Here is a 27,260-nt window from a genome sequence, read left to right on the forward strand (position 1 = left end):
ATACTGGAGAGCTGATACTGGCAGCCCTCTCCTCTGTCCTGCCCTAGGGAGCAAACAGGGTGGGAAGTGTGGAGCGTGAAGCTGTGGGGCCAGCTGCATGATTCTGAACCTTGCCTTCCAGAGCCATCAGGACAGTTAGCCCCCTGGAAACCAAGTCTTTGTTCAGCTAAGGGAACCTCCTTAAATGCAAACACGGGGTGCCCCACATCTCACACCCTAGACACAAAGGACTCCCTCTTCCTGGCCATGGCCATTAGGGACTCTGTTGACCTGCCTCTACAACCACATCTCCCTCCCCCTTCTCCCTGCACATACTATAGAGAACAGTGGATGCCATGAGGGGTGCTTGGATACCTGAAGTGGGTGGGGAGAAGTGAGGCTCAACATTTGAATTCTGGACCACGCCACCAAGGAGTCTCAGTCTACCCCCTCAGATTACTCCCTATCTGATAAGGCTCACAGCAGCTGTGTTTTCAGAACCACCCCCACCCCAGGGTGGGACCAGCTCCCCATCCACTCCTCACCCTATTTATCAGGGTTCTAGCAGTCTCGGGAGAAGACCAGCTGAGATGCAGATACCACATCCGCTGAGGCTCTGGCTCTTGCTGTAGTGGGCACCAGGTGAGGCCTGGACACTCAGGCATCCCAGAGTTGCTAGGCAAACTGGGAGAGGGGATGGAGGCTGGGGAAAAGGAGAGCTAGCAACTGGACAGGAAACCTGGGAAGAAGAGGTGGGCCCCGGGCTGGGCCACCCTTTATCTTGCCATGTCTCATTGGCCCAGGCTCCACCCTGCGCTGCTCCCAGTGTGAGGTGCTGGAGTCGGCTCTGAACTGAGTGTCTGGGTTGAGGGTTTGCTCCATGTCCCCGGGAGGGGCATGTGTTTCCCGCACTGTCACAAGTGAATGAGGGCCCCGAGGGTGAAAGGCTCCAGAGAGTGGGGGGCCCAGGAGTCGGGGATAGCCAGGTCCCTATCCATCCATCCATCCAATCACCAAGCCTTCCCAGCTCCCTCAAGAGCCCAGTCATTCATTTTTTCATTCATTTCTATTCTGATTAAAGATCCCCTCTGTAATTCCTCTCCAGACCGCTCTGTCGCGGCCACTCCCCTAATAGAACCTGGCTTTCGCCCGGCCCAATCATCCATAGCTCCGCCCCTCGGTCTCCCCGATTCTTTCCTCTAATTGCAGCGTTCTGTCCTAAGGCCCGACCTGCTTTGTTTGGCAATTTGGCTGCTTACCCTCAGGTATCCCTTGTCCGGTGGGAGGGGCCCTCAGCGTGGATTTCTCCAGCCGCTGTTGTCACCATGACGACTATTGCAAAGCCCCGCCTCTTCACCCCAGGAAAGCCTCCAAGGAGCCCGTCACCATGACAACGAACTCTAGCGGCTCTGCGCGCGCAGAAGCCGCGCCCTGCCTCGTGGACAGGGGAGGAGCGAAACGAAACAAGGGCGGGATTAATGACCCTAAGGCCACTCCCTCTCTGAAGAAGGCCCAGCCCAGCTCCGAAATAACCACTCGCCTGTTCGCACTTGCTACGCCCTGGGCCCCTGATTGCCGAAGCTCCACCGCAAGTCCTCCCGGACCTCTCAGGGCGATCCCTTAAGGGAGGCCAGCCTCAGCCACCCATAACGCCCTTGGCCTTTTCGTTGCGCTTATATTCGAGAGAGGGAGTCAAAGGGCGCTGTGAAATTCCCTTCTGCCTCTCCTTTGCTCTCTTTGCTTCAAAAGCAGCCCCCGCTGTCTAATTGTTTTCGTCTATCACTTTGTCACTCATTCAACCAACATTTATATCGGTCCCGGGTGCTCCTCCCCAGTTCTCCATTACTCTTGACTTTTCTCTAAAATAATTCTCTTATTTTTATCATCCCAAGGCTCTTGGGGTGCGCGCAGTGGCGTGTGTTTTCCTCTCGTATTTCTTCTTTCGCGTCCGCCTTTCTTGGCGTGTCTCCGTCAGTTTCTTCCCATCTTCCGCATCAGCACCCTGAGACCGAATGATTCTTGGATAGCGTTGGGACCACCGCAGGGAACCCTCGGGCAGGGCCCGGCCCCAAATCTTCAGACTGGAAGTTGGAGCAGGTGGTGGGTTCCTGGAAGCCGAGGACTTCCCCTAGCCCACCGACCCTTAAAGCAAAAAACCTGTGTCTCTCACAGAGAGACGGACCTGGCGAGATGCAGACGGAGCAGGCATGGTGGGCCCAGCAGGCCCCCGGCGGGGGAAGTGGATGGGGCGCCTGGAGCCAGTCCGCGGCCGCTCATTGGTTGCTGTGTGGTCTCCAGAATCCGGGTGTGGGGAGGGATGTTAGCACCACAGTGCCATGTTCCGGGGAAGCCGCCTAGTGCTCTGGGTGTCTGACAGGGCCGGATGCCTGAGTCCCGATGCCGGGCGCGCCCTCCCCAGCCGCCCGGCCGAGAGCTGAGCTTGGGCTGGGGGCCGCCCTCGCGTCTTCCCAAAATCTCTGAGGTGCAGCCAGGCGCGGAGAGCGAGCACACAGCGCCGGAGCCTGTGGGCGCCGGAGATCAGACCCACTGACCTGCAGCTGAGCTGAGGCGGGGCCGGAAAAGGGGGGCGTAGGGAAAGGCTCTGACTTCCCGGAACCCACAGGGGGCACTGGGCTGAGTACGGTCATTAGCGACTCAGGTGTCCTCGCTTTTGGATTTCTGACACGTTTTTCTCATCTTGAAAAATGGTGTCACAATCACCCCCTTTTGCAAGCCTATCCCCCTTCCCTCACCTCACATTCAGTCTAAGTCCAAATCTGTCCAGTCTTTCTTCTAAATGCAGCTCAGATTCATTCACTTCGCGGCTTCCCTCTCTTCTGCTAGACCAGGCCGCCATCTTGTGACTGGGTTTAGGAATAGCTTCCTAAGTAGTTTTCTGGCCTCAGAGATCTTTTACAAACAGAAATTGATCTCGTTACTGCTCTGATGAAACCCCTTGGGTCAGTAGTTTCCACTGCCCAAGTTCTCCCCGGAAGCACTCTGCCCGCGTTCCCCGCCCCTCCCCCCTTCATTGTCCGTTGACTTGTCTCCGGTACTAGATTGTGTACTCTGTGAGGGTAGGGACTTTGTGCAATATTGTATCCCCAACACCTGATGCAGTGATTTAATGAATGCCTGTTGAATTAATATGAAAGAAGTTTCCCCTCTCATTCCCCTGTTGCTGGGTCCTTGTCCCCAAGCCAGTATGTTAGACCCCAGAATGGCCGTGGGTGAGGACACTCTGTCCTTCTGGCTGTTCAGGCACTGATTTCCACCCCAAAAGGATGTTGCCTCTCCCCTTCGTCTTCGCCAACTTCTCTTCCACCAATATAAGGCCAAACTGGAGGCTGGTGGGCAGTCATGCATGTTATGGCAGGCCCTGCAGGTAGCCGGAATCCGGGCCCCCCTCAAGCCCTGTACACGGTCCTCTTAATAATGCTGGTCGTGATGAGCTTGGCGTTTGGTAAGTGGCTCTAAGGGGTCAGAAGGGTCTCCTATCCTGCTGGATAGGGAAACCCTGGATAGATGTCTGGTACATCTGCCAAGGAGATTCAGATAAACCCAGGCAGGAGGAAAGATGGGATGGGTGGGCTTGGTCGGATAATGCCTGGGGACTGATAATGTACTGATGTTCACTCTGAGGGAGATTTCTGGTGATTACCCCAGGGCTGTCTCACTCAACAGCAGTGACCTGAATGGAGATACTAAAGGGAACCTCTTAGAATCTGAGGACAATACAGAATAGGGAGGGTTGGGAGAACATGCCAGATGACAGCCTCAGGATCCACAGCGTAGAACAAGGCTGAATCCAGCCTGATAACCTCACTTGGCTGCAAAGCACCATCGACACAGAAACAAGATCCAAAGTGTTTGCTAAGCATCTGCCTTACACCAAGTGCTCTGCTGGGTCTGGGGACTCATTAACATGTGGTCTGGGCCTGGGATCAGAGGAGGAAGGAGATGAATATGCATGCAGTTGGGGAGGGCTTTGGTGGACAAAGTTTAATATGAGTCTGTTCAGTGAGAGAACCACCAAACAAAGAATGTGGCCTTGGGCTGCTTGAAGTCTCCTGTCTACACAAAGCTGAGATTCTTCCTGTCCTGTGATGATGCACTCTGATGTTTTCACTTCTGAACATTATAGATTAAGAAAGCATATTCAAAAGAGTCTGGGGGTTGGGTGGGGACAGTGAAACCAAGTCACAGAGGAAGAACTGTCCTAACAGGGCTGCCAAAAGTTGGAATGGGCTGCCTTGGCCTAACCTTTAAAGTTAGAGGCTTGTAGAGTGCTGGGCACGTTAGCCCCTTAAATATATGAATAAATGAATGAATGAATGAGTTCCTCATTTCAGGAGGTAAAAGAGCAGAGAATGGAGATTTTTAATGAGAACTAAAGCTTCTGATGTTAGATTAAGCCAGATGGTTCATTAAAGAATTGGTGATTTTATGGTTTTCTGAGATGGGGAGGTGGGAGGGAACAGTGGGATTGGCCAGTCTGGGAATTAGGTGGGTTTGGGGTCAGTGCTTCTCTGTATTCTAGGTGAGTTTGAGCATTATGATCAAGAACCCCTTCATCAGATTCATTTAAACAAATACCTAAGCTGCTATCGATGCCTCTTGGAGACCAAGGAGTTGGGATGCCTTCTAGGATCTGACATCTGCCTCACCCCGAAGGGCAGCAGCTGCATGACACTGCTCATAAAGAACAGTAAGCTGCCTTCTCCCTTTCGTCGTGGGCCCAGCCCATTCCCAAACTGAGTCTCTACCAGCCTTCTAAGCTGCACCCTAATTCTGGTTCCCACAACTCTAAGACACTGTTCCACCACTCTCTCTCCTTCCTTTCCTTTAGAGCCACTCCCCATCTCCACCTCTACTCCCCTCCCCTTCTCGGCTAACCCTCCTCATAGCACCCAGCCTTGTAGGGGACCCTGGAGATCACCAAATCTACTGGCCTTTCTTCAGGCTGCCTTCTCCCCATCTGTCAGCAGTAGTTCCTGCCAGTACCACTCTTCTCCTACATCTTCCACTGCTTCTTTCCAGTCTCCTTCACTGAGTCTTGCCTTTAACTGAGTCTTCACTAAGTCTTGACCCTTAACAGTTCACGTTCCCCAAAGTTTGGTCCTTAGCTCTCCTCCTCTTTACTCTCCCAGAGGATTTTATCTGCTTCCTTGGCTTCACCCAGCAGGCACATACTGCATCCTCCTAAAACTGAATGTTAGGCCAAACTGTAATGTCAAATTGCCCTCTGGATATCTCCACCTCATTTTCAACTTGCTGGAAATTGACTACATTCCCTGTTCCTCAAGCCTGCTCTTCCACCTGATCCCTCACCTTTTTCAATAATAAACACATAACACAGACTATGTACCCGGCACTGTTCTAAGCACTTACAACCCTCCAAGGTAGGCATTGTTATCCCCATTTTACAGATGTGGAAACAGAGGTGCAGAGAGGTCAGTACCTTGCACAAATCTCCTAGAGGCTGAGCCACAGTTTGTGGTGGTTCCAGAGATGGTGCTCTTGACAACTGCTGTACAAAGCTGCCTTCATTCAAATCCTTTCATTATACTTTTTAAAACAGCTGATGCATAGATGTGGTTCCACATCAGAGTATTCAAGAAAAGTCTCCCTCCCACTCCTGGCCCAATTCACCCAGCTCTCAGGTATGAATAACATAAAACCATTTTTTAAATTGCCTTTATTATCCTTTCTGTGATCTTTTGTGCACATCCCACCCTATACAAATATGCTGTTTACTCCTTTTCACCTCTTTTTTCCTCCACAAACAGTACCATACTACTGTAGCACTGTTCTGCACTTGTTTTTTAAACTTAACAGTTATGGGAACTTGATGTTTCCATATCAGTTTGTAACCAGCTTCCTTGTCCTGCTGCATGGTATTCCACGGCATGGGCATGTCAGAGTTGATTTATCCATCCCCCTACTGATGGACCTTTAGGTTGCTTCTAAGTTTTCACTCTCTCAAGCAGGGCAGCAGTGAACATCCCCGTACATGGGCACAAAGATTTCCCCGCTCTCATATATACAATAGCAGCAGAGATATCCTCTTCTACTTTTCTTAATATAAATTTATTTATATTTTATTTATTTATTTTCAGCTGCATTGGGTCTTTGTTGCTGCCCGGGGGCTTTCTCTAGTTGCTGCGAGCGGGGGCTACTCTTTGTAGCGGTGCGCGGGCTTCTCATTGCAGTGGCTTCTCTTGTTGCGGAGCACGGGCTCTAGAGTGTGCCGGCTTCAACAGTTGTGGCTCGTGGTCTCCAGAGCACAGGCTCAGCAGTTGTGGTGCAGCGCACGGGCTTTGTTGCTCCATGGCATGTGGGATCTTCCTGGACGAGGGATCGAACCCATGTCCCCTGCATTGGCAGGCGGATTCTTAACCACTGTGCCACCAGGGAAGTCCCTCATCTTCTCTTACTTTTGATCCACAAAATAAACGACAAACACCTCCTGTCTGCAATCTGACCTCCAATACATCTCCCAACTTTTTCTTACATGGTCCCGCCTGAAGTGCTGGTTCTCCTCACTTTGCTCCACAAGTCCCAATTCACCCCATTCCAACTGTCACTGTATCTCAAATGGCTCTTTCCCACCAACCTTCCCTGGGAAACTTCCACAGAGTTCATGGCTGGTGACTCCTTGGCACTCCCTGGCCTGTCCAGTTCCAGGAATTGTTGCATTTTGGGGGTCCGGGGCAGTGATGGCAAGTCCATGTGGGGTGAGGGGATGGGAGGGTGAGGGGCTTTACCTGGGAACTCTGTGTCACTGATTGCTGCCGTCCCTCCCCAGACAGTGGTTCGGAGATCATGGTGAGTGACTGCCGCAGCAAGGAGCAGATGAGTGATTGCTCGTACACCCACACTTCTCCAGTGCTGGGCTTCTGGATATTCTCTCGATGCTGCTTCCGGAATTTCTGCAATAACCCTCAGAACAGAATAAAATATGGTCCTTAGAACTTCTGTAGAGACCTCTGGAGTAAAAACCTGCCAATTTCCAGCCATCCTCCTGATTTCCACCTGGGGGCAGCCAGAACAACGTCCGGCCCCACCCACCAGCCCTCCCTGCCGCCCTCAGCAGCAGTTACTGGACCCCAGTCCTATCTGCCTCTTGGTTGACGCCCCTCAACACCCCTATTCCCACTCTGCCCCTTCCCCAGGCTCCCTCTCCAGAATTCTCTGGAGTTTTCCTTCCAGTCCTCAGTCTGACATCTTTCCTCCTGTCTGTTCCCACCGCAAGGATGCCCCTTTACCCTGCTTTGCTTCTTTTCCCACCACAGTCCTCTCTTGTCCCAAGTCCCCAGCTGTTCCTCCAAAATAAATAGATGTACCAACTGTTTGATTTGCCTCTCTCTTCTGGTGGATGTGGAGGCTGAGGGAGGTGGTACTGCCTGAGTGCCCCATCAGGGGCAGGTAAGTGGCTCCCAGCTCTGCAGAGCTCTGCTCCTGCCCTGCCCCACTGTCTCTGATTCAGCTCTCAGCACAAAGAGGTGAAGAGGAACTGCAAGCCCTCCTATGTTGAGACCAGAAGGGTAGTGGGCATCCTCAGAAGTGCTGTCAGACCCAGAGCTGGATGGGGACTGGTAGGGAGGTTCATGGGGGTGTGTTGGTAGGAGTGGAGGTGTAAAAGAACCAGTCCCAGGGAGGAGAGGGTGGGGAAGGAGCTCTGTGAAGAGATGCAAGGCCTAGTGACCTCTCTGATTCCAGGCTTAACTTCCCTTTTCAAGGACCATGGTAAGTTACTCAATTTCGGGCCTTGGGTTTCTCACCCTCTGAGGCTGTCTTCCAGTTTGACTTGCTGGAGCTGTGTATACCTGGGCCTTTGACTTACGCTTAAGTCAGAGGTCATGGGGTAAATTGGGGCGGCAAGAGAGGGACACAGTGGCTTGTACCTCTCTTTGTACCTCCAACTGCTTCCTAACCTAGAAACAAATGTTGGTTTCTCCCACTAGAGCACAAGCTGTTAAAGGGGCCACAGAAATCTGTTTACATGCAAAATGTTGTGTAGGAAGTGTATGCTGTGTGATGTCGTTTCTATCAAGCACACAGACAAAATTCAGGACAGTGGCTACCCCTGTATTTTAGGAGGGTCTAGGAGGGTGCATGAAGGCAGCTTTGGGTGCTGATAAAGGCCTTTATGCTAACTCAGTGAGTGGTAACACAGGTGTGTAGTTTACAAAAACCCACCTTATGGTGCGCAAACATCTGTACGGCCAAAAAGGTTTAAAACTAAATAGACCAAAATCTGTGTTTGTTTGCCTCTAAGGCATGTCTATTTTTGAGCCCATTAACTTCTGTGTGCACACACTGACATTCTCTCAATCCTGAGGCACTATCCCTACTTGACAGGTGACCAAAGTTCGGCACAGAGACCAACTTACTCAAGTGGCAGAGGAGCTGGGACTGGGCCTCCCAGCCACAGAGCTGCACTACTTTTCAGAAAAAGGTTTCATAATCCCAGCACTGGGTTGTGAGATTCGGAAGGGTGGACACCTGGCTGTACTCATCTGCAAGTCTCGGTGCTTAATACTGGGCCTGGCTCAGAGCAGTGTGTCCAGTGTTTACTGAACATACGGGGAAGGTTGCTTTCTGCATACTTGCAGTTTTTCTAAATATTAAAGTGAAAGACCCTACTACTGCAGCCCCACCTGTGTGCTCTCTGTACTCTCCCACCCCCTCCACCTAGGCCCTCACAGAGGGGGTCCTGGGTCCCAGGATCCTGAAAAGAACTGAGAATAGGCAGGAACACAGGTGCCTCAGCTCCAGGTAACTCTGAGATGCAGACCTGTGCCCTTTGGTTTGCTCTTGAGTTTTCGTGGTTGAGTGTCTCCTCCTTTCTTATGTGGAAAAACCTGACATCACCCGGGTTTAACTTTCTAGGTTTTGTAGGGTATGTTTAAGGCTGGCAGGAGTCACAATCCTCATACTTTGATCTCTAGCTGAGCAGAGGGTGGGATGGATGTGGGCTCTTCACAGCAGGCCATGAGGAACCACAAAGGCCAAGTGGAGTGGGCAGGGCTCTGCAATGCTGTTTGAACCCCACGCCCAGTTAACTTTCTTTAACCTGTTTACACCTGCCCACACCTGAGCCTGACCCCATAAACAATGTGACACAGACTTAGCCCAGTTTGTTTATTGTGGAGGGAAACTGGGGAATGTGGAGCAGAGGACAGATCCTCTCCTCTCCCTGGGAATCTGTGCAAGTGGGTGTCAGGACTCAGGGACGTGGAGCGGGGCTGTGGAAGCCAAAGATGGGGACAAGAGATGAGAGAAGGCAGCAGGAGACCAGGCGGGAGTGAGGGTGGTGGAGACAGTGAGGTAGGAACACCAGAGTGCCCAGTCAGGAAATCTGCACAAAGTCCGCCTCTCACCCTTCTTTTTTTTTTTTTTTTTCACCCTTCTTGATGCAAGTTCAGTTTGGCACAAGGTTTGAGAGACAGGTGTAGGAGTGGAAATAGCCAGATTGAGAGGGGATCAGGAAGATGGGGGGTGGGGGGGATGATCCCACTCAGATGATGGGAAAGGGATGAGGAAACCACTGTGCCTTTCCCAGGTCAGCCTAGGCAGAATTCACATTTGAGATTATTTTCTAGGTGGACGAAGGGCACTGGGTGCAGCGCCAACTGCTTTTTGGGGAGGAAACTAAACCAAACCCATATAGACGATGAAAGTACAAAGGAAAGGAAGACTGAGAACTCACAGACCAGAGAGTGTGAGTGTTCTGAGAGGGCAGTACATGATGCTGGGGTGTCAGGGGAGAGACGCTGGACCAGAGTGAAATCTGGGAAGGGTAAGACATCACAGCCTAGACCAGGGAAGAACCAAAAGTCCTGAATTGTTGAGGAACCAGTATATGCGGCGCAGGTCAGCAATGGACAAACTCAGATTCAGGGGCAGGACAGCCAGGGGGTCCAGGCCTTCAGAAGGCTCCTTCCCAGCATGGAAGCTGGGTAGGGGCAGTGAGAGGTTCAGGGCTTGGTAGAACCACTGGATCTGGGACTCAGACAGGGGCAGGGCCAGGGACCCCTCAGGTGGCTCAGGGAGGGAGCTCTGGAGCTGGGGGCTGTACCAGGAGTTGCAGTAATCATACTGGCAGCACTGGGCGTAGTACCAGTACTCTGAGAGGTAGGTGGGGCGTTTTTCTTGGCACTGGTAAGACTTGTGCTGTCCACAGCCTCGGATTAAGAAGCGAACCTTGGTATCTGGAAGAGAGGGGACAGCTAACAACCCTTGCTGCCTCCCCTAGTCCCCAAACCTGGCACCCCTTTCACAGACTCTGCGATCCCTCACCCAGACCCAATTCCTATCCCAGACTCCTTCAGAAAGGGCCAGAAAAATTAGTTTAACTGGCTCCACAGAACCCCAGACCCCTCCCCTTCCAGGATCCTCCATCTCCTTAGACCTCAGGCCCCAAGCAGCCTTCATCTACAAGAGGAGACCAAGCCATGGCTGCCCTACCAGTAGCCCCTTCCTGGGACTTGACTCACTATGAAAGATGCTGATCACCATGCACGGGGATGAGCTGCTGATAGTGCACTTCTCCGAGCCTGAAACGCATCCTATAGTAGGATCTTCTAAGAGGCAGAGGTGGCAGGTCCGGACTTCAGGAACAGGAGCTGGGGAGGTGGAAGACAGGAGGAATGGCCGTGTCGGCTCACTCCAAGTTCCCTGCCCTGCAGGGAGCCCGCTCATCCAGAGCCACCCCCTCCCTGGACTCAGTCACCCCTCCTTCCCTGCCCCTGTGTCCCACTTACCCTTTCCCACTGTGAAGCCCATCATGACCAGCACACCTACAAACATATGGGCCTTCATCACGGAATTCTGGGGAGAGGGGAAGTCCCTCAGGGGTGTTCTGAAACCCCACCTTCCTGTGACCATGCTCCTTGAGCCTGAACTGCAGGGTGGTTTTGACAGGCAGAGTCTGGGCAGGAGCTACTGCAGGTACAGAGCTATATTCCTGCCTGGGGGAGGAACCTATTAACTTGGCAGGAGGGACGTGTCCTCACCCACCAGGTCTGGTTCCTGAATGTGGGAGCAGTAGCCCAGACAGGGGCAATACCTGGGCCCCAGTCCAGCAGCCTACCTTTGTCCTGTGCGCCTTTCAAGGGTCCATGGATGTTTCCTTCTCTGGTACCATTTGCTATCCTTCCCACACAATAGGGTCAGTCCCTATTGTTCTGGGAGAAACCTTAGCCAGGAGCCCAGTGACCCCCATCCTTCTGAGATGGGCATGTCTCAGCTCCCCAGCAGGGGGCAGGCAGACACCACAAAACAGCAATTCTGGACCCTGCCCCCTCCTCTCCCCACCCCTTACAGTTCTCTTTATTTTGGGACCACTTTCCCTGTAAAACCCAAACTGTTGTTGATTACATTCCCTAGAGTATAAGCAGACAACCATAGGTGGCCCAAAAAGAATAAATATTTCTCTAGTCTCTGAAATCTGATTTTTCTGAGTCTTTTCCTTGTGATCTTTGCACATCCCCACACCCAATTCTAGAACTCTGCTTTACTACTAAAAACATCACCCAAATCCACTGGGCACAAATCTGTGCTGGATTTCAAGCTGAGGGGGGTGGGCGGGGCCAGGAGAGCTCCTGGGGTCCAGCACACCACTACCCTCCCTTCTCCAACCCCAAGCACCAGCAAATCAGCCCACGGCCTTTTCTTCCACTTTATTTCATATTCCCACCACAATAATGACTCCTTTAATTTAAACTAAAAACCATTGAGGGTTCCTGAAAGGGTGGCAGCAAAGGAATGAAAGTGTCAAAGACTGGGGACAGGTGGGGTGGGGAATCAGCGAATCGTCTTGACTGGACTCTTGAAGTTGCTGGCCGCTTGGAGCTGCAGCTGGTAGGCCATCGGATGGATCTTGAAACCGTAGAGCCTGGGTCAGGGCAGAGGTCAGAGAGGCAGCAGCGTGAGTCCCATCCTGGCCCTGCCTGTGGCCAGCATTCCTGCCTCCCCACCCCAGCTCCTTCATAAGCCTGCTCAGTACTTAAGGGCAGTGGTTCCCAAACTTCTTCTCTCAAAAATTTTTGGAAATTTATTTTAAATATCCATTTAAACTCAAATTCTAGAACGTACACGTGTGTACACACGCACAAGCACACACATCAGTACTCGTTTTAATATAAAGCTGAACTCTCCTTCTCTACACAAGAGTAAAAATGATACTCCAGGAAGATAAACCACACTTGAACCGTGGCTCTGAGGATTTCCTGGCAGAAGGTTGAACACCCAAGATGGCAACAAGGATAGCTATTGTTTAAATGTTGCTTCAAGTGACAAACGTTATTTTAAGCGATTCATACATTTAAAAATACACTGTCAGGCATGTCACTATCCCCACTTTATGGATAACGGAACTGAGGCATAGATGATCACACAACTTTCCCAAGGTCACTCAGCAGGGAAAAGCCCTGGCTTTGGGAGAAGTAAGTCTCAAGAAAGGACCATGCCCTGTCCTTGTCCTCCTTCTTTCTGGGGGATCCCGGCCCTTTCCTTTGACCCTTGGTGACTCTGTCCCTGCTCCCCACCTGGGCACAAACTGGTTGGCGGGCCTCTTGGGCCGGTACTCAGGGTGCACCATGAAGAGCATGTGAGGGAAACCGGTGCCGAAGTAGGCGCCATCCGTGTGGTGGTGCCTCGATGACTTGGGTGTGTACACGTCCATGCACTTGGGGCAGTAGAGCTTCACCATGGCCTCACCTGGGATGTCCGAAAGGCCTGGGAGACAGCCAGACTCAGCAGGCCAGGTAACCCAAGCCTGCCCAACCTCCCTCCTGGACTCAGGCCCCAACTTGCTGAGCCCCAGCTCCTTCCCAGTGGACCTGCCATTTTATGTGGCCCTTCTTTCCCTTTTCCAACACTCACCGATGGGAAGCATTGGCTGGTTTTCACAGTACACACGGGGACAGTAGCCAAAGTCTCCCTGCTGGTACTTTTCCAACTGCAGTGAATAAAATGGAAGGGGTTGCTGGATAGGTATGAAGAAAAGAGGCAACCCCCTCCTCAGCCCAACCCACATCACTCTGTCCCCAAATCCTCCTGTCTCTGGCTGCCCAGAGGCCCCTTTTCTGGCTCAGATGGGCCCTCAAGACTCCTCTGCTTCCCTTCCTCCAGTTAGGCAGGCTGCAGACCATCAGAGCCATTCGCTGCTTATTCCCTGAGAAAGAAGCAGTCTACAACTTCCTGCCCAAGGTCACATCTCCCTCCCTGAAAACACCCCCTTTAGCACAACCCTCAATCAGGTTTTAACCCCTAAGCCTAGGTTCTGAGGTTTTTTTCCCTCTTCTCAGCTAGATTCCTTGACAAGGTTGAAACAAGTGACTTCCTGCTGCAGGGAACTGTTTCTCTTGTTGCCTCCGAAGGAGCCAAGTGGGAGTAGAGAGGCCTCACCATCTGGGCGATGCCACGGTTGGTGAGGATATAGCGGGCGTGGATCAATCCATAGAGCATTTCAGCTGCCTGCTCAATCAGGTCACTCTGGTTGGGGTTGTCTTCCAGCTCCTCATCTGAAACATGGCCCCAACCAAATGCAACCACTTGTCTTACAGCTATTTTAGGTGCCCTGCCCACCCCCAGGGGCTGCTAGCTACTCAGTTAGCCCAGCATCCAACTCTGAGCCTCACCCCACCCATGGCCTGGGCATTTGACCCAGAAACCTGGGCCTCTGACCCTTCCACCAACCCAAGGCAGCTCTGCCTTCTTTCCATCCCTCTCAGCCTCTACTCCCTTCTCTCCCTCTATACATAAATGCAAAGATGTCACCACAGAAGATAAAACTCTAGCCTAGAAGGTGCAAGGCAGGGAAAACAGGCAGAAAATAAGACTCATGGAAAAACGGGCATTATGGAATAGTGCTAAGTTAACAGAATCAGAATATGGAAACAAGCGGTGTAAGTCACAAAACTAAGCAAGAGTGAGGTAGGGAATCAAAATGAAGTAGAGGACTTTGGGTTAAGGGAGTCAGAGAACCAAAAGGGAATTTACAAATTCAAGAAGCAGATAAACAGGATTTGAAAAGGAAAAAAAGCATACACACACAAAACAACCCTGAGGGTGTCTCACCAGGCTCCAGGTCCAAGATCATGTCTAAAGCTTGTCGATAGTGAGGCACCTGCTCATTGAGTCCAGTGAGATTGAATTTGTCCTGGATATAATCTTCATCCACCTGTCAGGACATGAAGTCAAAAGGAAACCCATAGCAGAATCCTCAGCTTTGACCTGGGCAAGTTGCTCGAACTGGTGCCTTAACCTCAACACAACTGCTTCTATTCCCTTTGTTCCGCACTCCCAGCTCAGCAGAAGTACTTGAGTCTCTCTCCCCAGCTCACATATACTGCCCACCCATAAAAGCTTTGGGTTTGCTTTTCCAAGGATAAACAGGTACAGCAAACCCCGTCTTAGAGAGACATTCCTTTCATGATCCTTGTCCCTATTCCCGCTTCCCATCTCAGTTTTGGCCTCTCCTTAGGGCCAGCTGGCTCTCTGAGGAAGGTGGAGGCTCAACAGCTTGAATTCTGAAGGCAGTTACAATCCCTTATGTTAACACACAGCTTTGCATGTTACAGGACATTTTAGTAGGAACTATTTTAATTCTAACAGCCACCAAAAATAGGTACTACTAGTACCACTGTGGTAATAAAAAAGAAAATACACAGGTTGACATTCCAACGTTATACTGCTGGAGAATGGCAGGGCTGACTTGGGGCCCCAGCCTTGCCCCTTCACCACAAGTTAGTGAGGGAGTGACTCAGGAAACTCTTCCTTGATGAGAAAGAGTTTTTATGTAAGCCTGTGAAAGAAGTGTATGGAAGCTGAATATATAGGAGAATATTTTATTTAGCCAGATTATATGTGGAGATGGATAGGGGGGTTTGAGAAGAACTCACTTCACAAAAGAATTCATTGCCACGAAGCCCACAGAACCAGGAAATCCAGGACACCTCCTCTGAGCTGCTCATCTTCACGTCAGCTAGAGAAAGAGAAGTGTAAGGCTAAGCTCTCCCTCCCTGTCTCTGATATCCTTCCTCCTTCCACACTTTGCCCTCCAACCATGGAAGAATTTGGGGCCACCCTTTCTTAAAAGATCCGAACCTGGAGCACGTCTCTCTAGCTCCTCTTATTCACATCTCGGTCCCTTTTCTCTGAGACTAGATAAATTCTTTAGGGTCCCACCACTTGTGAGAAACCGACAGGTCTTGACCCACCAGTCCTACCCACATCCCTGACGCTCCCGAAGGCCAGGCCCCTCTCTCCTCCGTGTCAACTCCGGCAGGGCCCGCGGCTCAGGCTCCCTACCCCCGCAGGTCTCCGCGTGTTCCCGGCCCCATTCCCAACGGTTCCGAAGTTTATCCTTTCCAAACAAGAGCCGGGCCCCTCCTTTTCTCATGGCCTGGGGTGACCCTCAGGTCCCTTTACATGGGAGTCCCCACATCCCGCCTCCACCCTTTTGGCCACCTCTCCCTCCCTCGGTGTTGGACCAGATCACTTCCTTCCCCTCCCCCATATCAAGGCGCAGAGACCCCATGTGCCGCGCCCAGGGACAGGGGATACGGCGCGGGGACGACCCCAGACTCACCGACTGGACGGGGACTGGGACCGGGGGACGGGGGGGGAAGGGGAGTTTCTGCTTCCAAGGAACCGCGAAGACCGCTGCAACGCAGGGCGCGGACCCGACCGCGGTAGGCGAAGTGGGGTGGGGGGGGAGTGGAAATTGGGGAGGGTGGGGAAGAGGGCAACGCGCAAGTGCTTAGCGTCGGGAGCCGCGGTGGACGCCGGGAAATGGAGTCCCCGGTAGGGAGAAACTGGCGAAACTAGGGAAAGCCGAACTACGAATCCCAGGATGACCCGCGCACGACCCTGGTGTCGCGAGGCCCCTGAGGGAGCCGCTCGGGGGCGGGGCGCAGCAAGGGGCGGCCAGGCTCCACCGGAAGCGGAAATAGTATCGCGTTCTGGGCCAGGGAGCCTGGGAAATATAGTCGTGTGATTCCCGGTACCGTGGGGTCGAGAAGGGCGGGGAGAAGAACAAGTCTGCCGGGGTCGTTTCCTGCCGCTCCCCTCACACAGCGAGCCTCAGGCCCCGGTGCGGCTCCGCTTCCCAGGGCACTGACCTCATCCGCTCCAGCCAGCCTGGTCCTTATCGCCTGTCGAGCTCCTTGCCCGAGTCAGTCCGCCAAGGAGACCCCCGAAGGAGCCAATGCTTCACCCTGGGGTTTGGGCTCCGGGGGCGGGAGGTGAGGCCGGGTTCCGTGCCGAGGGACCTGGGTAGGGTGTACTGGGCTGAACTGAACAGCGACAGAACCAGGACGGCCCCGTGCGCTAACCTGAGGTGGCGCCAGCCATTCTGCTGCTTGTTCCGTTGCACTTTTCCATTTCCTCTTAGGGCTTGAACGGGGCTGCTGCAGGCGCTAAGTGTGACCTTCGAACCCTGGTCAGAGTAATGGTGAGGGGCTCTGAGGCGTTATTTCTTTTCACGGTTTCTGGGCATTCTCCACCTCAGGGCCTTTATTAACCCCGAGAGAAGTTTCCCAGGGACAGAAAATGAGCTCGGAGCGGGGGGCCACCTTGAGGGAGGCGAAGGGCATTGTGGGGGCGTTATGTAAAAGCAGCACCCCAACCGACGGATCCTTCTCGGTCCTCGCGCTACCTGGGTACGTCGTGCGTTGCGTGTGTGCTATTGGAACGATTCCAAGGCGGGAAACAGCCCGGCGCTTGCGCGCGCCTGCGCCCTCAAGTAATTGCCCCCCAAGCCACGCATGCGTCTTTGTGCCGTGTGACTCTTTGTCGACTCCTTTGCTTAGAGTAGCGCCATTTTGCAGTACGGAAGCTACAAACCAACACAGACTGGAACCTCTCCCTGAAATCTGCTTCCTGCTTCCGGAGAAGTGTCAAGTCTGTCAAAGTCTTTTTGTTTGGAAAGACGTTACCCGAAATAGGATCGAGGAAGATTTAAAGAGCCAGGCTGATTGTTTTTCTTAACGGTATGTCTTACGCGGTGGTAAAGTAGCCTCAGAGAGCCTATTATTTATTGTTGATGAGGATGGGAGTGGGGGCGGAGCGCAGGACCTCTGGGCAGCTGTCTTACGGAGACTTCTTTGTTAACCTTTACTAAGGGGCATGGTCTGTTACTGTAGGGTTTCCTGTTTTTCCACATGATCTATGGTCCTCAGGCCCTGCAGGGTCCTAGGTTGTGGGGTCACTTTTGGGTTAGGAGGGGATTTTTGACGCTAAGGATACTTTTCCTTCTCCCAGCAGGTGTCTGGAGGTGGCTCTGGTCACTGCAGGACCACCAGGGGCTTGGCTTCCTTGTCTCATCCTCCCCCTGCCTAGTCTCATTTTCCCAGATCTCCCAAAAGCCATGTCCGGGGCCTCCCTCATTAACTTTACCCGAGCCACTGACCCCAGTGATCTCTGGAAAGATGGGCAGTTGCAGTCACAGCCTGAAGAGCTGAAGCCCACCCTGGATGGAGCTGCAGCCCGGGCTTTCTACGAAGCCTTGACTGGGGATGAGAGCAGCACTCGTGAACCCCAGAGGGCTCAGTCTGAGTCTGCCAGGAAGAGAAGAAGAATGATGAGGGAAGCTGCAGCAGGAGTATCAGGAGGACATGGACAAAGGAGATCCCTTGGGGCAGAGGACAAGATGACCCACCGGATACTGAGAGCAGCCCAGGAGGGGGATGTGGCAAAACTAAAAAGACTGTTGGATCCCCATGAGGCAGGGGGAGCTGGGGGGAATATCAACGCTCGAGATGCTTTCTGGTGGACCCCCCTGATGTGTGCTGCCCGAGCAGGCCAGGGGGCAGCTGTGCGCTATCTCCTGGGCCGTGGGGCTGCCTGGGTGGGGGTCTGCGAGCTGGGTGGCAGGGATGCTGCTCAGCTGGCAGAAGAAGCGGGCTTCCCTGAGGTGGCCCGCATGGTCAGAGAGAGCCCCAGAGAGACGAGCAGTCCAGAGAACCGGTGAGGGGAAGCCTTATCTTCCGTTGTGTTCTTTCCTTCCTAGCTACTCCACACCAGAGGCCCCAGAACAGAGCTGGAGGGTTGGTTCTCTCCCCTGTCCTCTAGTGTAGGCTAATAAGGCAGTCTGGTTACGGACATGAGCTCCCTGGGTTTATTTTTTTTTTATTTAAAAAATTTACATATTTATTTACTTTTTAGTTTTTATTTTTGTATTTTATTTTTTTATTGAAGCATAGTTCATGTATGATACTATATAAATTACAGGTATACAATATTAGTGATTCACAATTTTTAAAGGTTATAGTCCATTTAAAGTCATTATAAAATGTTTGCTATATTCCCGTGTTTACCCATTCCCTGGGTTTAAATCCTGACTGTACTTACTTGGGCAAGCAACCTAATGTCCATGTGCATCAGTTTCCTCATCTAAGAAATGGGGCAATAAGAGCACCTTTCTCAAAGGGTTGTTAGGATTAAATGGGTTAATATATGTAAAGTGCTAGAACAGTGCTTGTAGCATAGTAAGCACTATACAAACATTAGCTATAGTAATTATTATTATTCCTCCCTCACCCAAGAGCCTTGTGAGACCTTTTAACCTCTTCTCCCAGCTATTCCCCTTTGGGTCCCTTGTTGCTAAGTGGGGAGGAAGGCAATTTGTTCCTCAGCAGAAATACTGGAAGGACCCTGTCCCACCCTGCCACCCACCTCTGAGGCCTAAACCCTTGTGCTGCCCTTAACCCTTTCTCTTTTTTCTCTGCAGGTCCCGATCCCCCTCTCCCCAGTACTGTGAGACTTGTGATGCCCACTTCCAAGACTCTAACCACCGTACATCCACTGCTCACCTGCTGTCATTGTCCCAGGATGTCCGGCCCTGCAACCTGCCCCTTGGGGTGCCTACCTCCAGCCCCGGCTTCAAGCTGCTGCTGAGGGGGGGCTGGGAGCCTGGAATGGGGCTGGGACCCCGGGGCGAGGGCCGTGCCAATCCCATCCCCACTGTCCTCAAGAGGGACCAGGAAGGATTAGGCTACAGATCAGCACCCCAACCCCGAGTTACACATTTCCCAGCTCGGGATACACGGGCAGTGGCTGGGAGGGAGAGAGCCCCTAGGGTGACCACACTGAACCGGAAGGAGGAGAGAAGGCAGGAGGAGAAGGACAGGGCCTGGGAGCGGGATCTGAGGACATACATGAACCTTGAGTTCTGACCTTGGCAAGTTCTGACCCTCGTCTGCTGCTGAAGTCTGAACTTGGGCCCCTGACCTAGGCACTTGGGCTTCTACTTCCTGGGGTCTGCCCAGGTTCCAAACCTTCAGGTTTTCATCAGTGGGCTCTGCCTTTGGGAGAAAAGAGGCTGAGAGTTGAGAAATAAATCAAGCTTTTCCCCTTCTTTGGTGTTTTATTCACTTTTCTGGAAGCTGTTGCAGGGAAGCCAAACAGGCTGGGGGCCACATGAAATTCTACCTGAGCCAGAAGAGGCAGCTCTGCTAGGTGGTATGATAGGGTCACTTCCCTGCCAGTCTGGTTCGCTTCTAGTCCCAGCCACTGCCCAGAGTGCCCCACCTATTTTTTTAATCCCTGAACCAGGAATTACCCATCTCTATGCAAGTCTAACCTCCCCCAGAAGGCATCTCCTGCCCACTCCAGCCAATTCAATCACTGATTTCACAAAGTTCATATACTATGTGCTAAGAATGGGAGTAAGAGACTTTCCCAGTCTTCAGGTTGCTCACAGCTGGAGGAGACAGGATGTGATCAAATACAAGTGATAGAGGAATTCAGGGAAGGCTCAGATCTGATGAGGGTGGGTAGGGTCTTGCAGGAAGAGGCCAGTGTGATAGGAGGGCGTAAGATTATGCAGCCTGTAGGCTATTAGCTGAACTGGGACCGGAACTCTGGCCTCCCAAATATACACTTTAAGCCAAAGTTCTTCATTTTGATACCTGAAAACTCCTGAGGGCAGGAAGCACATCCTATTTGTCTACACTTGTCCTTCCCACACTTCCTCTTCCGCTCCTCCCTTGTGCTGCTCATACTAGGTGCCAGGCACATGAAGCGCTCACTGTCGTCAAATCCAAGAGGTAAAATCCGTGCATGGAGGAGCAAGGAAGGGCTACTCAAGTCCCAAGCCTCCTCTCAGCTTTCTTTTCCGGAAAAATCCTTTCATGAAGTCATAAACAAGAAAAGGGGACTAAAGCGGGCGGGCGAGTTTAAGGGAACACTGGCGTCACGGGGGCTCTAGACGACGAAAAGGGAAAGCTGGGTTTACATTCAGGCGTTGGGTCCCTGTGATCTTGGCTCTGCGCCCCGCGGTACGGCCCGGTCCGCACTGATGGCGCGCACAAGCAGCGCGGGCGGGGGGCGGTAGTGGATCGGCAGGGTCCGCCCCGCGAGCTTCGGGCTCCGCCTCCGCCTGTCCCTCTAGTCCCGGTGCAGCTGCTTCCGGGCTCTGCGGCTCCGGGCGGATCTGCGAGGCCGCGGCCCGGACGCTGGGCCCGGGAGGGGCTGCAGCGCCTGGACGCCTGGCTCCCCAGGCAGGCCCGCGCTTTGCCTCGCAACCGGGATCTCCGAGGACATCTCCGGCCTGACCTCAGGGAGACCGAGTCTCAGCTGCGTGCTCAGGGGCCGGCGGGGCCACTTTATAGGGTTCATAGCCCTCTGAATCAAGGGACGAACGTTGCTGGCTGGAGTTTGTCGGATACCTCTTCCCTCACTCACCTAACAGGAGACTTCTTCCTGAGCTGCCTTAGGGCAGCAGTTCAGGACTCTCCTGCTCCGGAGCATCTAGGACCCGGGGCCACCTTCCTTCTTTCCTTCCTTCTTGGATGGAGCACCTCCTCCCCAGTTTCTGGGGCACCTTGGGGCGTAGCCTTGGTGAGTGAAACTTGGGGTGCTGCCTGCTGGGAAAGAAACCTGGAAAACAGGGAGGACACTGTGGGGGTGACCCAGGCTTTGTCAGATCCTGAGACTTTTGGAATCTTGTGTGTTGGGTGGTGGTGGTGAATGAACTTGGATGTGCCTTCCTTTACCTCAAAACTGTAAAGGAAACAAGCCGCTTGACACACTTGAGGCTGCATGACCATCCAGGGAAGTGGGGAGCCACTTCTGAATTCAGAGTAGGACTCACCAGCAGATACCTGTTCTTCTGAGCCTGAACAGACTGTGGCTTCTGAGGGAACCCTCAGCCCCCAAACTTGAGAGTCTAAGCAGTGCCAGGAAGCAGCCCCAGAATTTGGGGGCTCATTACACACCCCAACCATGTTCCTGCGACAGCTTGGTGGCTGGCTACCTCGCCCCTGGGGCCGCTGGAAATCAACGAGGCCTGACCTGCCCGCCCCAGAACCCAGACGGATGGACAGCTCCTCTGAGAATTCAGGGAGTGACTGGGACAGTGCCCCAGAAACCATGGGAGATCTGGGGCCTCCCAAGACCAAGGACTCAGGTGCACAGAGGAGCTCTGGGGCTGCTCCAGAACCAAGCAGGGAGTCCCAAGTTGAGCAACTGGGGTGCAAAAGAATGGATTCTCTCAAGTGGGACAAGACTGTCTCTAGCACTCAAGAGTCTGGGAGATTGGAGGCTGGAGAGACCATTCCCAAACTAGGATGGAATCCTGTGGACTCAGGTAGCACCAGGAAGCCTGGTGTGTCCCCTGAAGAGGGACTGAGTCCCCCTGGGCCTGAAGCCCCAGCGGAGAAGCCTGGCCAGCGTCAGAAGCTGCTGGGCTGGCTGCGGGGGGAAACAGGTGGGGGAGCAGGGGCTCCCTACCAGTACCTGGGGGACCCAGAGGAGTGTCTGCAGATCTCCACCAACCTGACCCTGCATCTGCTGGAGCTTCTGGCCTCAGCCCTGCTAGGGCTGTGCTCAAGGCCCTTGCGGGCAGCCTTGGACGCGTTGGGCCTGCGTGGACCGCTGGGCCTCTGGCTGCATGGGCTACTGTCCTTCCTGGCTGCCCTGCATGGGCTCCATGCCGTGCTGAGCCTACTTACCGCTCACCCCCTGCACTTTGCCTGCCTCTTTGGTCTTCTACAGGCCCTGGTGCTGGCTGTCAGCCTCCGGGAGCCCAGTGGGGATGGGGAGGCCACTGACTTGGAGGGCGAGAAGTTGGGGAGGGAGGGTGAGGAGCAGAGGGGAGACCCAGGAAAGAGGCTGTGACCACGCGGTGGGGTGTGGCCCAGGGTCCCACCCTCAGTGGGTTGGGAGCAAGGGTGAAGATAGTGTGGGGACATGATCCACATTGTAAGCACAGGGACCTCAGGGATGGGGCAGAAACCCCGGAGTATGAGGGCACAGAGCCCCCCTTCACACACAGCAGAGCTGTTTAGGGTGTCTGTGTTTATGGACAGTGGGGGCATTGGCCTTGAATTCACCAGCTATTGTTAATTTTTGCTTTTACATTTCTCCCACTTCGTTTTTTTTTTTCCCACCTCCGCTTTTTAAAAACCAAAAAAAAAAAAAAAAAAAAAAAAAGTGTGGTGGTGGAGAATAAAGACTAAAGGGTCTTCTCTACCTTTCAAAACTCTCCAGGGGTGGAGGAGACTAGAGGCAAGACAGACAGACCTCTGGGTGGGGTAAGAGGGTGGCTGAGAGACTCAAGGGATCCTGTGGATCCTGGGATCTGTGCTATCTAGGGAAGAGTGGCACTGCTAGGTGGGTGGATTAGGGGGTCTGGATGGGGTTCCCACAGGTGATGGGGAGCCTGCAGGGGGGATCTGGGTGTTCCTAGGAGCCAGAGGGAGTGGGGATGGTGCTGGCAGTGTTGGCAGGAGGGCCAGCTCAGAGGGGCTGGCAGCTCATAGGCAGCATGGGGGAGCACTGGAGTTTGCAGACCCCACTGGGGGGTTGGCTTTGCTCACTCAGCAATAAATAAGTGTGTCACACCAAATCCTAAATACACCACTAAAAGTGAGAGTTACTGTCGCTCAGTGTCCTTCCTGACGCCGTCCAGCTGGGGGCTTAGGTGGTAGAAGGTCCAGAGGGAGTATTGAAATGGGGGGAGTGGGACTGATGTTGGGAGACAAACCCCCAGATGAGTTGAGGATTGAAAAATCATCTTTATTATTCTTGAAAGGGAGTTAAGAGTCTCCAGCTTCTCCCCCCACCACAATCTCAGTTCCCACTGTATCCATCTGGGGGGCACAGATGAAGCCACAGGTCAGTTACTGGACAGCTCACAGGTCTCTGGTGGGAGGAGGGAGAAAAAAAGAGGATGAAAAGGAAGGAGACCCAGGGAGAGAGGCAAGGCTGACGGTAATGGGATGAGGAAGAATGCACTCCCTCATTCCCCCATGTCAGAGAAGGGGTCTCTGAGGCCTATTTTCGCTACAGACCTCTGCCCCCTGTCTGACCCTCTGCCCCTTTTATCCACTGCAAACTCAGAAATCTCTCTTTTGAGTATCCCAGAGCCCATCCTGGCTCCCTGTGGTGCCATCACAGTCTGTGACACAAATGGAAGTGTCAACACAGCCAGTGTGATGATGTCGGCCTTTGGCCATGCCCTCTGGTGACATCACTTGAGTCCCTTTCATCCAGCACTCACAGAAGACTTGGTGAGTCCTAGTTGTTTTCTGTGGGACTCTACCCCCTCACCTTGATTCCTGGGAGTCAGTAAGAAGGCCTTAAAGTCGAGGCAGGAGGTCAGGGACTGGAATTCCTCCACACACTTCTTGGGAGGGTGTGGTGAGCGATCTGGAAGAGCAAGGCAAGGCCCGTGAAAGCCCATGCTTCTCAGCACCGCCCCTGGTGAGGCCCTCATGGAAGCACGCAGCCCTTCCTGGGATGATGTCACGGAGCCCAGAGAAAGGGGCTCTCTTGCCCCCCGCCCCCGCTTCCCCCCAGCGCTTCCTGCCTGGCACCCTCACTCACTGTAGAGGAGGAAGCGCTGGTAACCCTGGCCTGTCTCTTTCAGCATGATTCCGCCTGGGCATGCGCTGGAGAAGAGCTTGGTCTTCATGTCAGGGCGGCCTGTCAGGGTGGGTGGGGAAAGTGTGAGGACAGAGGTACAGAAGCAAGCAAGCCCAGGGGGCTTGAGGAGAGTGAGGGCTGGAGAGAACCAACCTTCGGTTCTGAGATCTGTGCTCCCCTCAGACAGGTGGTAGATCCATTTCCGGGGCGCACAGAGCCCATTTTTCCTGCAGAGGTGGTGGTGACAAGGAGGAAAGACTGAGTGACACCTCAACCACTCAGTACCAGCCTCTATTTATTCCATCTTATTCCCTCTTGAAGCCTGGCTCCCCTTGGGTTTCAAGCTACCAAGGGATGGTTAGGTCCCTATCTCTCCGGAGAGAAACTAATAGAGCTGTTGAACTCAAGTGGACCAAGAATAATGGATATGCCAAAGAGCCCAGCTCTTTGTGGGTGGGTGCTCACAATTTAGGCAGAGACTGTACCTACTGGTGCCTCTGCCTCCTCACCACTCACATGCGGATGGTAGCTCGAAGCTGGAGCTGCATGGGGGCAGAGCCCATGGCCATGTTGAAGACAATGTTGTCCACAGGGTCAAAAGTCGCCAACTCCTCCTTGGTGGGAGCTGCCCCTGCGATAAAGTACCACCGGCCCAGGTGGGGCTCTGGGAACTGGAGAGATGACGAGGGGAGCAGAAGAAGGTGGGTCTCACTACAGAATCCATCCAACCTCTTCGTCAGAATGACAATGCTTAGGGGTGAAGGTGTTGGCTGCCTTTTTCCAACTGAGGGTTGGATCCATGACAAGGAGTCATTAAATGACTTTTCCTCTTTGCCCCTCCTCAGTAAACCCCACCTCCCAATTCTACCATGTCTTCACATTGATGGCCACAGTACTAATATTTTTTTTACTTCTTGCTTTCATCATCACAACAGCCACATCCTCTTCCTCCCTTCCTTTCCCAGTGTGGCTGTTTGGTCATCCTAGGCCACTTCTCAAGGCCTCCCCAACCCCCAACCCGGCAAAGCTTCCCACATTCTCAGTCCATACCTCTTTCCCATCTGCTCCTTCAGTTGTCAGTTGACTGTGCTCAGGGCACTGGTAGATGGAGTTAAGGAGAATGCCATAGAGGTAGAGTAGAGCTGCCCAAATTTGGTGGAACATCTTCAGGCAGGAGGGAGCTGGGGGTCTGCGTGGAGTGGCTGGTGCCTTAACTGCTCTCCCCCACTGGCTGCTCAGTCCACTCTGCTTCCAGCCCCCTTGCCTCGACCCTTGACCCTTTCACCTGCTAATGAGTAACTTCAACCTTGTTTTCCAACCCAAGCCTGGATTACTTACAGTGTTTGGGACTTCCTCCCCATCTTCTAAATGCAACTACTCCACAGTACATCCTGGCATGTCCAGGGTCTCCCAGGAATTAAGAGAGCTGAGCCCCCCAGGTAGGCCTGTGATCTTTTAACCCATATCTGAGCTGGGATATCTGCTGTGCTGTGCAGCAATGAAGAGAAGTGGATTGAGTCTTTCATTCGCTCACTTAGCAAACTAAGTGTTTTTGAGTTCCAGCTGTTGGTCAGGAACTGGCTAAGCCCTGGGAACATAACAATGAATAAGACACAGTCCCTGGCCTTGAAGAAGTCAGTCTATGGAAAACTAGCTGTGTAAACAAATCATTGCAGTACAATCTGGTAAGTGCTTTAGAACAGGTATGAACCAGGTGCTGGAGCATGGTGGATGGGAGGCTTTCTCTCTGAAGTTGTTAATTGGGGAAACAATATGTACACCCCCCAGAAAAGTTTGCTCACACATGAGTTCATTCACTCAATGTTTATTTGTATAAGTAAGAGCCTACATACTCTAGTGGTTAAAGAGAACAGACAGTGGTGTCAGGCAGAGTGGGTCCAAACCCTTAACTCTACTTATCGATCTTGGATAATTTTATTAATCTTTATGCCTGTTTTTTCATCTGTAAAATGAGCAAATCATCCATCTCATAGGATTAAAAGAGCTAATGCACATAAAGCCCATAGCAAAGGCTTGCACATAAGTCCAAAATAAATATTCGCTATAATTAATAGTAGTGTTTGTAAAGTACTTATTAGTCTCTGGTGGGTATTAAGTTCTCAAGTAACAGCAGGTAGGGAAAGAAGTGTCAAGAGGCAGTCATTGGGTAGTGAGTGCCAAGTGGGTGGAGCAGTTAATGTAATGGAAGGTGTGGGGCTTCTTTTATATATTATTTATAACCCACAGACTGCCATAAAGGTTTGTTCTGAGAGGTGAGGCTTGCTATGGGCTTGCGATTTAGTTAAAAGAATAAACTTTGGATGATGGGTATATGAGGGTACATTATTACTGTTTTGGGGTAATGTTTGACATTTTTTATTAAAAAAACTAAAATACAAGTTATTGGGGCAGTAAAGTAGAAGTGATTGACCCAAGGGAGTCTGGTAGGCCTGAATTTGTCAGTTCTGCCACTTACATTCGCCTAAGTGTACTCACCTGTAAAATGGATGTAACAGTTATCTCAAATGTTGAAAGCCTTTTAAATATGACAGTACGTGAAACCCTCAGCAAACTGGCTGGCACAAACTAGGGGCTCATGTACAGGTGCTTACTAGAACTCTTAACTGAAACAGTACTGGGACTTAGGTATAAACTACGAATCCCAGAAAGGATGGGCACCAGAGGCAGGCACACTGGCAGCAACGGGTCTGGCTGGAGCATCGCGGGGCCCAGGCCTCTGCCCGAGGGGCTGGGGGAGAAGAGGACAGAGGGACGGTAATCCCCCCGGACCTCCGGCCCGCAGAAGCCCTTAGGCGGCCCTTTCAATTCCCCAGGGTCAGAGTCTTGTGTTTCGGTCCAATGTAACTCCATTTGCTCCCAATTCCCGAACTCGGAGGCGTCCTTTTTTAGACAAAAGTCCTGAAAAGTAGTAACTCCTTCGCTTCTCCAAAACATGGCGTGTCCCCTCGGCCGCACACCGCCGGGGAAGAACATGGCGCCACAGAACGCCCACCGGGCAAAACCGAGGTCAAACCCAACGACGCCACCGCACGCAAATCAGCTCGAGAGCCACCTCCAACCGCCTATGGAAAGGGTGACTTCCGGAGGCGCCGAAGGAGTGGCGCAACGAGGACGATGGTAAGAGGAAGACAGAATTCTAGGTGGCCAGGACAGTGCCGCCTCAAATTCTCTGCCGGCCAAGATTTTAACATAGATTAGCGAGGCACAATCCCCAGTCTCCAAACTCCAAGATCCATATAACTGTTCAAAGCCGCTCTCGAGGCAGTCGAAGAGTCCCACCTGATAATTTTTTTTCAGGCATTTATAGCGGCCACCACAACCCCCTACTGCTTAAGCGCGCGCACGTAAGAAATGGACAGCACCGGCAGGGGTGGAGAGAT

At 52.7% G+C, this 27,260-nt stretch overlaps 6 protein-coding genes across 12 annotated transcripts; 3 read left to right on the plus strand and 3 right to left on the minus strand.

The window, feature by feature from the left end:
- The first annotated feature begins 2,094 nt into the window (after positions 1 to 2,094).
- On the plus strand, positions 2,095 to 7,319 carry LY6G5C (lymphocyte antigen 6 family member G5C). The gene is made up of 3 exons (XM_082346592.1): positions 2,095 to 3,442; positions 4,520 to 4,687; positions 6,788 to 7,319. The coding sequence occupies exons 1-3, from the start codon at positions 3,340 to 3,342 to the stop codon at positions 6,949 to 6,951; spliced, it is 435 nt and encodes a 144-aa protein (XP_082202718.1). The 5' UTR covers positions 2,095 to 3,339; the 3' UTR covers positions 6,952 to 7,319.
- A 1,793-nt stretch (positions 7,320 to 9,112) lies between these two features.
- On the minus strand, positions 9,113 to 11,498 carry LY6G5B (lymphocyte antigen 6 family member G5B). Of its 2 annotated transcripts, XM_082346588.1 has the most exons (4): positions 11,078 to 11,498; positions 10,749 to 10,784; positions 10,482 to 10,610; positions 9,113 to 10,196 (listed from the first exon to the last, which is right to left on the minus strand). In XM_082346588.1, the coding sequence occupies exons 2-4, from the start codon at positions 10,771 to 10,773 to the stop codon at positions 9,793 to 9,795; spliced, it is 558 nt and encodes a 185-aa protein (XP_082202714.1). In that variant the 5' UTR covers positions 10,774 to 10,784; positions 11,078 to 11,498; the 3' UTR covers positions 9,113 to 9,792. The 2 variants fall into 2 exon arrangements, with proteins under 2 accessions (XP_082202714.1, XP_082202713.1); XM_082346587.1 differs by having other exon boundaries at positions 10,749 to 11,498.
- Positions 11,499 to 11,651: 153 nt separating this feature from the next.
- On the minus strand, positions 11,652 to 16,251 carry CSNK2B (casein kinase 2 beta). Of its 5 annotated transcripts, none has more exons than XM_082346583.1 (7): positions 16,113 to 16,251; positions 14,892 to 14,974; positions 14,068 to 14,170; positions 13,396 to 13,541; positions 12,871 to 12,946; positions 12,534 to 12,723; positions 11,652 to 11,881 (listed from the first exon to the last, which is right to left on the minus strand). In XM_082346583.1, exons 2-7 carry the CDS (start codon positions 14,961 to 14,963, stop codon positions 11,791 to 11,793), a joined length of 678 nt encoding a protein of 225 aa, XP_082202709.1. In that variant the 5' UTR covers positions 14,964 to 14,974; positions 16,113 to 16,251; the 3' UTR covers positions 11,652 to 11,790. The 5 variants fall into 5 exon arrangements, with proteins under 5 accessions (XP_082202709.1, XP_082202710.1, XP_082202708.1 ...); XM_082346584.1 differs by lacking the exon at positions 16,113 to 16,251 and adding an exon at positions 15,581 to 15,720 and having other exon boundaries at positions 13,396 to 13,511; XM_082346582.1 differs by lacking the exon at positions 16,113 to 16,251 and adding an exon at positions 15,581 to 15,712.
- A 591-nt stretch (positions 16,252 to 16,842) lies between these two features.
- GPANK1 (G-patch domain and ankyrin repeats 1) lies at positions 16,843 to 19,348 on the plus strand. Of its 2 annotated transcripts, none has more exons than XM_082346566.1 (3): positions 16,843 to 16,982; positions 17,254 to 17,958; positions 18,722 to 19,348. In XM_082346566.1, the coding sequence occupies exons 2-3, from the start codon at positions 17,360 to 17,362 to the stop codon at positions 19,164 to 19,166; spliced, it is 1,044 nt and encodes a 347-aa protein (XP_082202692.1). In that variant the 5' UTR covers positions 16,843 to 16,982; positions 17,254 to 17,359; the 3' UTR covers positions 19,167 to 19,348. The 2 variants fall into 2 exon arrangements, with proteins under 2 accessions (XP_082202692.1, XP_082202693.1); XM_082346567.1 differs by having other exon boundaries at positions 16,845 to 16,982; positions 17,257 to 17,958.
- A 1,040-nt stretch (positions 19,349 to 20,388) lies between these two features.
- LOC309607708 (uncharacterized protein C6orf47) lies at positions 20,389 to 22,866 on the plus strand. Its single transcript, XM_082346576.1, has one exon. It carries the CDS (start codon positions 21,217 to 21,219, stop codon positions 22,108 to 22,110), a length of 894 nt encoding a protein of 297 aa, XP_082202702.1. The 5' UTR covers positions 20,389 to 21,216; the 3' UTR covers positions 22,111 to 22,866.
- A 123-nt stretch (positions 22,867 to 22,989) lies between these two features.
- Positions 22,990 to 27,162, minus strand: APOM (apolipoprotein M). Its single transcript, XM_082346590.1, has 6 exons — positions 24,910 to 27,162; positions 24,376 to 24,530; positions 24,013 to 24,086; positions 23,821 to 23,919; positions 23,545 to 23,643; positions 22,990 to 23,136 (listed from the first exon to the last, which is right to left on the minus strand). The coding sequence occupies exons 1-6, from the start codon at positions 25,021 to 25,023 to the stop codon at positions 23,111 to 23,113; spliced, it is 567 nt and encodes a 188-aa protein (XP_082202716.1). The 5' UTR covers positions 25,024 to 27,162; the 3' UTR covers positions 22,990 to 23,110.
- Positions 27,163 to 27,260: the final 98 nt, after the last annotated feature.

Source organism: Balaenoptera borealis, assembly GCF_965194805.1.
Source record: "Balaenoptera borealis genome assembly, chromosome: 12".
Taxonomy (NCBI): Eukaryota; Metazoa; Chordata; class Mammalia; order Artiodactyla; family Balaenopteridae; genus Balaenoptera; species Balaenoptera borealis.